The sequence below is a fragment of the Podarcis vaucheri genome (assembly GCF_965113315.1).
Source record: "Podarcis vaucheri genome assembly, chromosome: 14".
Taxonomy (NCBI): domain Eukaryota; kingdom Metazoa; phylum Chordata; class Lepidosauria; order Squamata; family Lacertidae; genus Podarcis; species Podarcis vaucheri.
The window spans coordinates 32,288,578-32,301,442 of NC_138752.1; the positions used below are offsets into that span (position 1 = coordinate 32,288,578).

The 12,865-nt window shown below is 45.8% G+C and overlaps 1 protein-coding gene across 1 annotated transcript in view; it reads left to right on the forward strand.

The window, feature by feature from the left end:
• The window catches only part of LOC309518802 (uncharacterized protein), a 34,316-nt gene extending 21,711 nt beyond the window's left edge, over positions 1–12,605 (forward strand). Inside the window, exons 21-33 of the mRNA XM_082199293.1 lie at positions 79–199; positions 1,068–1,153; positions 2,020–2,146; positions 2,588–2,778; positions 3,336–3,426; positions 3,545–3,686; positions 4,175–4,359; positions 4,684–4,839; positions 6,052–6,185; positions 6,857–6,987; positions 7,274–7,368; positions 8,219–9,674; positions 10,415–12,605. Coding sequence (XP_082055419.1) covers positions 79–199; positions 1,068–1,153; positions 2,020–2,146; positions 2,588–2,778; positions 3,336–3,426; positions 3,545–3,686; positions 4,175–4,359; positions 4,684–4,839; positions 6,052–6,185; positions 6,857–6,987; positions 7,274–7,368; positions 8,219–9,674; positions 10,415–10,500 — 3,001 coding nt within the window. The 3' untranslated portion in view covers positions 10,501–12,605. The remainder of the gene's footprint in view (positions 1–78; positions 200–1,067; positions 1,154–2,019; positions 2,147–2,587; positions 2,779–3,335; positions 3,427–3,544; positions 3,687–4,174; positions 4,360–4,683; positions 4,840–6,051; positions 6,186–6,856; positions 6,988–7,273; positions 7,369–8,218; positions 9,675–10,414) is intronic.
• Positions 12,606–12,865: the final 260 nt, after the last annotated feature.

The following is a 12,865-nucleotide window of genomic DNA, read 5'->3' on the forward strand; positions in this document are numbered from 1 at the left end:
TATGCTAACAGTAACATCGTGAATTTGGCTTGGAAGCAAATTGGCAGCAAAAGACTAATTCACCTCTGTGGCTTCTAGGCTTTCTGCATTCATCCTGCAAGGCTTCCAGTGCAATGTTGCCACCAAACTGACACCCGCACAGCTGTCCTCTTTGGTCCAAGAAGTGAAGATTAAAAATGCCAACCTGAGTGAGGAACAGGTGAGAGATGCAGATGGGCTGCAAATGGGGCTGGATTGAGGACTCTTGCCCTCACTTCCCCTCAATTAGCAGAATCATAGGATTCAGGCAGGATGGTGCTGGTATGAGACAGGGGCCAAAGGAGTGCCAGGCTGCATTAGTATGCTAGGGTGCTTTCTTGGCTGCTTCTGAATTTGGGGTCCTGTGCAAAGGAGGCCAGGAGAGCTCTCTTGTATCTGTAAGACAGGGGTCACCAGTAGTGAGGTCAGAGAATTCCTCCCAAGACAGAAATAGGAGTGGAAATTACTGATGCTTGTTTATGCATCCTGTGCCCAGAACCAAAATCAATCCAGCAAATACGATTGGTGTTCACTGTTGTTGTTGCTTCTGGTTTGCAAACAACACACACTTACGTCCCCCACATTTGCATTGTGTTTCCTTTGCATTGAAATGAATGGGGCAGGATATCATAACGACAACACAATGAATTACCTAAGTTACGTAATTTCATCAGAGGTGACAGCAAGATGAAAAACATAGTTTTGGGCAGAATACGAACTGCAGCAGAATGGAAGCAGCGCTGCACGGGGTGAAAAGAAGGTTATAGAAAATGGTGCCGCCTTATACTTACCAGCCTTATAGGCCTGTGGGTATATTTGAATTTTTGAGAGAGAGTAGTAGAACAGGTGGCACCCCCCACTGGGTGTCTTCTCTCCCTCAGATCAGCCCTCCCCGCGAGATTCAGAAAGAGAGAATGTGCACACCCAGACACCCAGTTTGCTTTTTCAAGCTTGATGTTGCACCGATCAGGGAATTGATAGGGAAGTGAGATCCAGCTTTTATTTCATGAAGGATGTAAGGGGAGTAATTCTGGCTCTCTTCCCATCAGCTCTCCTGCATGGCAAAACTTCTCTCCAGAAACAACCAGGCAGCAAATTTCACCAGTTACCCACCCGATGTGCTGCTTTTCTTTCCGTGAGTAGCTCTGAGGAATTGTCTTCTCTGAGGAATTAAGTCAAGGGTCAGGAACTTTGTTTTGCTTTGTTTAGCTCTCTCACCAGATGTTGAAAGCACATCGAAAGCATATGGCTTTCTCCAAAGAACTTCAGTTCACCTCTCACAAAGCTACGATTCCCAGCAGCCTTGACAAACAACACTTCCTGGAATTCTTTAGAGCAGCACATGTGCTTTAAATGTATTAGGTGGTTGTGCTCATTCTCCAGACCTATCACTCAACACCAGTTGCTAGAAATCACAGGAGGGAGGGAAGAGTAGCCCTTGTGCCTGAATCCTATTTGCGGGTTTCCCACTTGGGCATCTAGTTGGCCACTGTGAGGACAGGATGCCGGACTAGATAGGCCATTGGCCGGATCCAGCAAGCTCTTCTTATATTATTACTCCTCCTGTATGCCAATTTTAACATTATAGGACTCTCCTTCCCTGCCCCAAAGAACACAAAGATGAAAAATAACATTTAGGCTATCATTTTAGAACTTACATCGGAAGTTGAACAGAATCTATTCCGGAAGTCCATTTGACTTCCAAAATATTTTGAAACCAAGGCGTGGCTTCCGATTGGCTGCAGGAAACTCCTGCAGCCAATTGGAAGCCACGGAAGCTATGCCAGACGTTCGGGTTCCAAAGAACGTTTGCAAACTGGAACACTCATTTCGGGCTTGTGGTGTTTGGGAGCCAAAACAGACAAGTACCAAGGCTTTCGACAACCAAGGTATGACTGTAGTTAAAAGCTGGATATGGAGGAGTGGAAGCGTCTGTAGTACCAAACCTTTCCTGCACTCCTGCCCTGCCCCTCAAATAATGAAGATTCACGTATCTTCCAGTCTCAACAAAATAAATCATCAGAACTGTGAAGCGTTTTACACCCTGGCTTCCCAAGGGAATCTAACTCTGCTGGCCAACGGATCAACCCAAAGAAACAAACTCTTGGAGAATGCATTGAGTTGCTTTGTGAGTGACACTCTTTCCTTATGCAAAGGCCTTGTGGGGGGTGATGGGGAAGGGGGACCACTTTCAGGCTGTCCCTATTTTCAAGTGGGAGTCAAACACATGCTGGCAAATTCACTTGATTTAATGCAATGTCATCTAACCCCCCCCCCATAACCAAATAAGAAGGGATGCTGACCCAAGACATTTTGGCACCTGAGGGAGACCCCAGCATGGCATCCCCCTCCCTGCCAGGGAAGAATGGGCGAGGGAAGATCTATATCAGGAACAAGCGGGGGAAATAAAGATCTACATTGGGATCTGCTGCCCCTGTGGATCCTGGCCTCATGGGTGGCTGCCCCTGGTTCTGCCATTGCTGGAATGAACACTAGCAACTGTAAGAGCAAAATGGGCATGTTCCTTCTTTGGTCCTAATATTAAATATTATATTAAATATTTCACCAGAGAGTGGCGAATACCTCACTCAGCAAAGAGCAGCTGCTGAAGCTTGGAGCCCTCGTGTGTGACATGGATGCAGCCACCATTTTGGACTCTGACCCAACGGTCCTGGAGAACCTGAAACTGTGTCCTGATCTCACAGCTGCCCAGAGGATTGCCTTAAATGTGCTTCTGAGCAGTGGGAAGACTTCGCAAGGGTGAGCAACAGGGACAGACAAACCTTTCTGGTTTATGTTTGTTTTGCATGTGATGTGGGAAAAATTCTCTTTGGGGGTTCAGTATGGAGGCTCACATGAAATACCTAGTTAGTCAGGCTTTATTCAGTAATGTATCACAGGACAGAGTCCAAAAGAGCCTGTCGGAGCATTCCATTTGCACATGCCCTATATAGGAAAAATGTACCATCTTGGCTGTATCATCTTCCAGCCAACCATCTTCTGCCACCTGAACACTTCAGCCAACTCTTCAGCCAACCATAGTCCTTGAAAGCATTGACTCAACCCATATTTTCTTCTTTATTATTTTGGCTATACCCGAAGAGCCCTCCCTGCACCTTATCTGGGAGGTGTTTTTCACTCTAGCATATCAGTTCACCAAAAGAGGTGGGTCCATCTAGGTTGGTGAAGGCTGCTCTGATCATGCTGTGCTGGCTGTTGCCTTCTGGGAGTTGTAGTGCAAAAACAACTAGAGGGTGGCAGGCTGGTCCAAGGATTCCATAAAGCAACTGAGGATTGTATGTCTCCATGTGACACAGGGCGCCTGCATCTTGGGATGATGGAACCCTGGAAGATCTCGGGCCTCTTGCTTTGTATATAAACCGTACCACCTGGGACACCATTAACAAGGTAGGGGGAGCAGAAGAGCCCAGGTTTCACATGTTGTTGTTGTACCCCCCCCCCCCGTAATTCCTTAAGGTTTGCCATTGATGTACAGATTCGGGTGGATCTCCTTTTTTTTACACAGGAAGAGAGACTGATCTTCTTCAGGAAGGTGGCAGATCTGTTTGACAGCCAAAGTGCTTCACAGAAAGCGAAAACAATCCTGTTCTTAAAGTCGCTTGGATCGAAATCTGCTTCCCCTCCTCGGACTAGACGAGCACCAGAAAGTAAGAGAGAGAGAGAGAAAAGAAGAAGCTAGTTTATTGTGCATATCTATATATCTCTATCTCATTGTGAGATTGGAGGTAGGTAGGTTATATGCCTGAGCCCCACTCTAATTCCTGGATCCAACATGAAATCAGAATAGCGGGGCTAGCTTCCTGGTGAGGTAATGGTATGAGTCACTAAGGTAACAACGGAAATGGCTCAGTGCCAAAGTCACAGTCTCCACATTCTGAGGTTGAAAAATGTCTGGCTGTGGAAGAGAAGCTCTGTGTTGTATGGCAGCCCTAGGTTAAGACATTTGTTTTATGTAGCAATTGTTTTAAAGCTGTATGTTTGGTGCTTGGTAACAATTTGTATTAAAAGTCACAGGCTTTCTTGACTATTGATGGAGAGAGAGAGAGAGAGAGAGGAAGCCAAAGAGACGGGTGATGGTTTCCCATAATTGCCAAGTTTGCAAGGTCATTCCCTGCCTGTGAAATTCTGCCAACAGCTTGCCGGTCCACTCCAGTCACAACCAGCTCACTGGAAGACCCGCTCTTCATTGTCCACTATGACAGCGCCCAGCAGTTTGATGCCTGCCTGGGCAATGAGGTTTTGAAAGCCAACTTGGTCCCACTGCTTGAGCAGCCGCTTCCGAACGACTACTTGACAGTAATTAAAAGGAAGCTGGACGAGGTAACTGAAGGGCCATTGATGTATCTGTGCACTGCAGCCTTTGCTCAATGATGCTGTGGCAATTTTAGGGCAGCCAGGTTGCTCTGGTTGTGGTGCCCTCACTACAATTGAGCCAAATGTACCTTTTTCCTATCCAAGGAGGAGCTCAGAAACAGCTGGCTGTGCAAATTTGAAGCAGAAGAGGCTGGCTGTGCATGTTGCTGATTGGCTGCCACAGAAATGTCTGCAGCCTTTGCCTTACTGATGTTGGCCAAGGGTGATGGGTTTTCTAGCAAACAAGGTTGCTCGTTCCACAACTAATGAACTTCCTGCCCTCTTTATTAGATCTACCCCAATGGGATTCCAGAGGACCACCTGAAGCTTCTTGGCTTCCTTTCACGCCTGTACAGCGCAGATGAGATTGGCAGGTGGAATATCACCTCCAGTGACACACTTGCCGCTTTGCTCAGCCGAAATAATGGGGCCTGGGAGATGGCTCAGGTAACATATATAAATGGGGGATGGGTGAACTCATTAAAGTCCAGTCGGTCCAGATTCTTTTTAAAATGAATTCATTTTTATCAGTTTTCATTACAGGTAAAACTGTATGACTACGGTAACAATAAAAGGCAACCTTCCCCAGAATAGCTCCCAAATCTGCATGCCACTAGGTCTGTCCCATCACAGGAATATAGGGGCATTGGTCCACCTATCTCTGTACTGCCTACACGGACTGGCAGCAGGTCTCTGGACTTTCAGGCAGGGGGCATTCCCAGCCCTAGCTGGAGATGCCAGGGATTGAACCTGGGACCTTCTGCTTGCAATGCAGATGCTCTGCCACTTAGCTAGGGTCCTTCTCCATCCCATTCCCATGTGAATTTTAAGGCAATCCTTAAAATATCTGTGCAGAAGGAAAGAACATAGTGTCCCTGCAGTGTATCCAGTGGGGGGGGGTATTGCTCTAGCTATTGCAACACTAAGGTCTTCTTTACAGAAATGATGATTCTAAGGAGCATTACTTTTTAAACACAGACTTCTCTTATTAACTGATAAGCTTTGCTCATAACAAACTAAACTCTGCTTTTACATTCAGGGAAGGAAAGGAAGAATGAAGCAGGAAAGCCCAGTTCCTTTTACTTTTCATACTAGTCAATGGGAGTTACAGAAAAAGCTACCTCCTTATCTTAGGTCTTTCACCTTGTCAGTTCACATCACGACCTTAAAGGAATAGCAAAATAGTTTCAATGCCACCAAACTCAGTCTGCTCTCAGCCAACCACTGCCTGCCTTCCTTCCTTCCTTCCTTCCTTCCTTCCTTCCTTCCTTCCTTCCTTCCACCATTCGAGTAGGTGGCCCTACCTGCCTGCCTGCCAGGCTCCTCTGCCCTCCTTAGCCTCAGAGTTGCTACTTGCAGAACTCAGCAGAGAGGAAGCCAAGGACAAAACTAGAATTGGTTAGCTCTGCCTGTCATTGGATCTGGCACTACCTACTGATGGCCTCCTGCCTTCCATCCTACCAGCCCCAATGGGCATCAGCCAAAACTGGTTCCTAGATGATGCAGATACATATGGAATTACTCTAGCTGCTGGAGCAAGCTATTTACGTTGCCTGCCGCAGTCCTACAGCACTGTTGGATGTCAGAGCTAGATGTGCCACCACAGGTGACCCAGTATGTCACTGTTCATGTCCTGAAATTGAACTCTTCATCTTGCAGCTCAGGCGACTGGTGTCAAGATACATGGAAGAAGGGGGCAGCCTCACGGGCCCATTACTTGACATGCTGGAGGGGAAATACCTCTGCTTTTTGGACGAAGATCAGCTGAAGCAAATAAACCCAGAAGCAATTCGGTAGGATGCTGCCTTGGGTGGTGTGGAGGGCTTTACTGCTAGAAACAGATATGGAAAGTTCTGACTCAGAGCCCAGGGTATTTCTTTTCCTGGGCGAGCGTATTCCCCACAACTATGACTTCAAACAATTGGCACTTGCAAGGTTTTCTGTCTCCAACCGTGAAGGCAGAACATACCTCCATCATGGGTAGCAGCCACTGACAGAACTGTCATTAAAATGCCAAACCAAATTTCTTCTCCATCACTTCCCTTGTTGAGCTCACTGCCAACTATGTGATAAAATGCACCCCTAACAAGCCATTTCATGCCATCCCAGCCATGTGAGATTTTCTCAGCAGAGAGACTCCTGTGTGACTGAGACAGCGTTTCAACGATCCAAAGTTCTGGCCAGGGGCTGACAATGTGGGTCTTCCCAATGGAACTGGTACCTTGCCAGACCCCAGGGTGCCACCTTCAAGGTGAGACCCAAGTTGCCAGTCCTTCTACTCAGGCATGTGGTTTGAGCATCAAGGCAAGCACGCAGGAGCTGCTCCAAGAAAATGGGCAAAGGTTTCAATGTCCCTTGAACCAGCTATTATTTTGTGTCAGCAGCTAAGTTGCCTTCCAAGTCGATTGAAGCTTTTAAGCAGTTGTTTTGTTCAATCTCACCCCCTGTATTTTGCTTTGTGCAGGCATGCTGAGAAGTTAGATATTTCTTCCTGTTCCCAAGGCAAGAAAGACATCCTCTATGAAAAAGCACGCACGGCCTTTGCAAGCCAAAATGGAACCAGTGCATATTATCCCCTAATTCAGCCATATGTAGGTGGGTACCTTAATTTTCCCGCAACTTTCCTCCATTCCACCATGGGCAACGAAGGTGCTTCCAGATGAACCTTCCCCTCCATAATTAAGGGAGTGCTTTCTTACATTTCTTAGAATCTGGACTACCTTTCTCTGAAATGGGTGCATTCCCAGTTTTTCTCAGACGTTGCCCCATTTTTATTTTAAAGGCAGCTTCTTCTTTTAAGTGGCTTTGGGGTTTCCATTCCACCTTGTTAAATATATGAGCTGCTCTGTTTCCCATTTCCTTTTCCTTTCCCCCTTTTAAGGTGGAGCTCCTGCTGAGGACCTGAAAAGGCTGGCTGGATCTCAGGTTGCGATGGATATTGCCACATTTGTTAATCTGAAGCCAGAAGAGCTACAGGTGAGTTGCTGCAGTTGGCTGAACTGTGTGGATTCTAAAGGCAGCCTTGGGCAAGACTTTGCCACATCAACATTTCCCATCCATTCCATCAGTTAGGAAGTTTAAGCCAAAATGTGGAACTATCTGCCAGACCGACCTTCCCCATACTGGTGCCTTCTGGATGTTTTAGAACTACAGCTCCCCATCAACCCCAGCCAGCACAAGCTGATGGGAATTGTAGTCTAAAATGGCCATGCTGGCTGGGGACTGATGGGAGTTGTAGTCCAAAACAAGGCTGTCCTGGCTGGGGCTGATGGGAATTGTAGCTCAAGACACCTGGAAGGCACCAAGTTGATGAAGGCTGTGCTAGACTCTTACAAGCATAAAAACATTACAGTGTTATTTATTTATTAATTAAATTTGTGTACTGTCCTTCATCTGAAGAACTCAGGGTGGTTCACAGAGTATAAAAACACAAAATGCATAATAAAAACAAGAACAAACCAAACCAACCCCCCCTCCCACAAACACATTTAAATTGACAATTAAGCAGAATGAACCATTATTTATCCTTTTCAGGGGACACTGCAGGGGGTGGGTGAGGAATAATTCCATGATATGGGGTGCGGGGTCTCTAACAGAGGATTCTCATTCTCACGCCACCCGCATCAAACTGTAATAGGAGATGCTAGAATAATTGAAGAGTATTGGAGCTGATGCTGGCTTGTAGTGTAGTCCCAGGGTTGCATTTCTAATGCTTTTAAAGTGCAGAGAAGCAAGAGCAGACTAGAAAGGTCATTTTCTGGGGGAAATCATAATTAAAACACAGGGACCTGCCCGAATGAGCAAAGGTATCACAAATGTATTGCAGAAACTGAGCGTCCAGGATGTGAAAGGGTTGCTTGGTGTAAATTTGCCTGATTTGAAAGAAGTTGAGAATGATCCTTCGGTAGCCCTGTGGATCAAGAGCCATTTTCAGTCTGAGCTGGACACTCTTGAGATTGGTCTGAGAGGAGGGATGACCTCTCTGTCCTCCACAGCAACCAGCATCACAGTAGCAGATGCCTCCGAGTCTACAACACCCATTGACACTCCAACAGCTGATCCTCCTACTGCTCCCAGTACGGGGTCAACCTCATTTGCCACAAGTGACTCAGTGACCTCTGGTGACAATGCAGCAGTGTTCTCCAGCAGCAGTGCTGCTATGCAACCCCTTTCAACACCACTCTTTGAAACCAGCACTGCGGCCAATGAAACCTCTTTTGCCTCCACCAACATCACCCACACAAGGGTCGCCATGGATCCCAGAGTTGCTTTCTCCACCCAAGTCCCAGCTATCTCATCCAGTGTCACAGCTACTTCAGATGATACCATCAATGGAACATCAGCCCCTCCTACAGCAAGAGATGTCAACACAACTACCTCTGGCAGAGGTTCAGCAGATTCCAGCGACACCGGAACTGATAGCACGACTTTTCCTACCGTCTCGATAGACTCCACCATTGCAGTTTCCACCAAAATAATGGCTACCTCCTCCAATGTCACAACTGCCTCAAATGATACTGTCAGTGGAATACCTGACCCTACCTCTGCAACAGGCATCAACGTGACTGCCAACACCACACCAGCCTCCAACTCCACCACAATCAATGATACAAGTCTCCCTACCACTGCAGTGGACACAAACCTGACTGCCTCCACCAACACCACACCAGCCTCCGACACCACCACAATCAACGATACAAGTCTCCCTACCACTGCAATGGAGACCAACCTGACTGCCGCCACCAACACCACACCAGTCTCCAACTCCACCATGATCAATGATGCAAGTCTTCCTACCACTGCAATGGAGACCAATCTGACTGCCACCATCAACACCACACCAGCCTCCGACGCAACCACGATCAACAATACAGGTCTCCTTACCTCTGTCACCAATGTGACTACTGCCATCAGTGCAACTGTTTCCTACACACCTGCCATCAGCACAAACCACACTCATAGTGCAAATGCAACCACAGTTGGCACCAGCAATGGAACTTCCGCTATGCCTGGCATGACTGCTACATCTTCTGAAAGGCCTTCAGCACCACCTAAGCCCATGCCAAATGCCACAATCCCAGCACCTCTCAGTGCTGCCACAAAAATGAAGGAAACGATGTCAACTGCTTCAAGCAAGACTACCGTTCATGTCCCAGAAACATCCCCTAAGACAGGAGTCTCACCTCAAACCACAAGGAGAGCCACCAGCAGAACACCTTCGAGAACGAGACCACCATTGCAGCCAACACCCAATGGCTACATCAATCTTCAGCCGCTAAGTGGTAAGTGCCTGTGATTTAAGTATCTGCTAAATATCTATTATGTCTAAGGGCAGGGAATCTCTACCTTCATGGTGGAATGACCTCTGTGAAGGGACTAGGCTGACTTATCGGGGGCAAACAATGTTCTAAATTATGAGGAAGGAACATGGCTCAGTGGTAGAGCATCTGATTTGTATGCAGAAAGTCCCTGGTTCAATTCCCAGAATCTCCAGATAGAGCTCAGTATGTCCAATGCCTAAAACCCTGGAATGCTGCTGCCAGTCAGTGTAGGCAATACTGAGCTGGATGGTCTGATGTGGTGCAAGGCAGCTTTCCTCCTACTGAAAAGGCTGTGGCTGAACAGACTTCCCTAACAACACCAGGCATATTAGCAGGGGAGGGTGAGAAAGTGCATTCAAGTTCATTCACAATTTGATGTACATCATCTTTCACAGAACAGTTCTTGTGTTCTGAAAACAACAGCCCTTAAGGCTACATACGTGATATTTGGCCCAGAAAAGGTGGATTTGGTTCCCTTCCGAGGCTTAGTAGGACTATGGTATGGAGGCTCCTCCAAGGTGTCTGAAGCCTTGAAGGTTATAGAAATCTGATCTCTATTTTGTACATTATTTTTTGCATAATCCATGATGAGGAAAGGGCATTTATAGTGTAGAATTTCTAGTCCTCTAGCAAATCTGAGGATCTTGAATGGAAAAGCAACAGTGGCTCATTTGAATTAACCCTCCGCTTTCTCCATCCAGGATCATCTTCCAGCTTAATCTCCAGCTGTCTTCTTCTGACGTTGTCCCTTGTGGTTGGAATCCCACTTCAGAGGAGGCTTCTCTGAGAATATTGCTGCTTCCTCGCACCTCCCAACAGAAACTGGGGACGGCAAAGGCAAGAGCTTTGAAGTTCTACAAGGGGAGCCATTTGGAACCCATGGATCAAACGCCAATGCTCTCTGGACTGTGGGTCTCTTCTGACTTTTATGTGCATAGTAACTGCCCTGTGCCTAATGCAAATTTTGCCTGCTGCAAAGCTGCTGCGTTTCTCTCTACCCTCATTTTGTTATGGTGACACTTCCACACTCAAGGTAGTGCTGAGATCCAGCACCATCTTTCCTGTCCTCTGTGCATGCTGGATCCTGGTCTGTTGAGCCTTCTGGGACCGCTGTACTCCTGAATTCCTTTCTGGGCCTGTGTTAGTAACCAGAACTGCACCATCAGCACCTCAGGTTGGTTCCGAGCAAGGGGAAGCAAGAAGACTGGCTTTGCCCAGCCCACCCATCAGTCAGCTGGAAGAGTTGGGAACCTAGCAGAAAGCAAACCGCTTTCTCTAGTCATGATGGCTGTCTTCTGCTTCCACTGTTGGAGACAGTCTGCCTCTGAATACCAGTTGCTGCAAATCACATGTGGAGAGTGGACTCCTGTCTCACCCAGGCCCTGCTTGTGCTGGTTAAGTGGCCAGGCTGTTCTATTCAGAGACCCAGTTCTGTTTCATTCAGTTCACATTTAAAGGCAAACCTACTTAGCCTCCACATTCTGAATCAATGCAAAAACTGAAACACAGCCATCCTTTGAAATTTTCACTTCTCTGAATTTTGCAATCTAGTGCTCATGTTTACAAAAATGCATCTATTTTGGAGAATTGTGCATTAAAATGAAACTAACATTAAAAAAACGTATTGTATTAGGGAAAATTGCTTGCAAAACATGTGCTTGAGTCAAAACTGCATAGAAAAATGTGTCTATTAGCATAAATGCACAAAGAGTACATTAGGTTTTTTTAAAAAAATGGCAAATTTTTGTAGAAATGTGGACGATTGAATTTAAGATTGAAAAAATGAGAACTGAGAGAACTCAAATTGATATGTCCCTACTCAGTTCTTCCTTCCCTTTGTGGGCAGCCTACAGCACAAGGTCTGAGTCCCATCCATCTATAATTACACAACCTGAATTTTCTGGCATGTGACTGAACCTCATTCAAATACAGAAACTGTTTGAAAGCATCCAGTGTCTTGAATGTTGAGGAAAGTTGATTATTGTGCAGCAGAGGCACTACCTTGAAACGAAGGAGGCATCTTAATCCTGTGTTAACCCGAAATAAGAACTCTGTATATTTTGTGCTATACTGCGTATTAGCAATAGGTATTTTCATTGGACTTGGCTGTAGCATGTTGGCCAAAGTTCCAGGGAACATCAGGTATCACCAAAACCAGAAGCTTGAGAAACTTGCAGTGTCTGATAAAAAACAACAATAGATTTCTGCCCTACTGCTGAATTCAGAAGGTGGGAATATTGAGTGTGTCCTTATTCAAAACTGCCATGATCCAGATGTGACATTAGTCACATTGAAGAATGGGAGACAAATGTGATTCAGTTTGCATTTAAAGATGAAGCCACTTACTTTGCATTTTGCAAAACAATATGCGAACGGAAACTCAGCCATCCTTTGGAATTCACTTTTCCAGATTTTGCAAAGCAGTTCTCCAGCCAAGTTAATATGTACAACGATGCATAAACAAGGGTAAAGTGTGAATAAAAATGCATATATTATAAAAAAATAACATGTGGAAATGCAAAGGGGAAATTGCTTTGCAAAAATATGTATGTTCAGATAAATTAATATTATAATGCTGAAAAAATAATTGCAAACTGATATGGAAATGTGGGGAACAGAACTTGATTAGAAAAATGAGAAACTGATGGAATCCAAAATGACAGAGTTCACCTCTCCCTCTTTACCACTGAAAGAGTTTTAGGTTCTGATAGAAGTAATGGAAAGCTCACCTGAAGCTCTTAATTGATATAACTTCCAGACTCCATTGTATACCTCTCTAAATCTCATGCTCATTGATCTTTAAAAAGTCCAGCTGTTTCCCCTCTCCCTCCTAAATTGTTCACGTTCCTTAATGTCACCAAGTTGCTTTCTGCGGAAATGACTTTCTGTTTAATTTCAATAACGTGTTAAAAAATAAATTTAAAAATTGGTTTTAATTTTGACCGGCTTTGATGTTTACACATTTCCCCCCCTTTGGAATGCTGGGTTGGGAGGCAGAAGGGCTGGAGGGGGGGGGGAAAATAAACGGAATACGTTTATCAACACAGTTTTTGACACAATGTCTACACAACTATGCACAATGAGGCCCAAATGAACTTTAACAACAACAACACTTAGAGACTAAAATTAGAGTGAAGGTGGGGTGGGGGGTT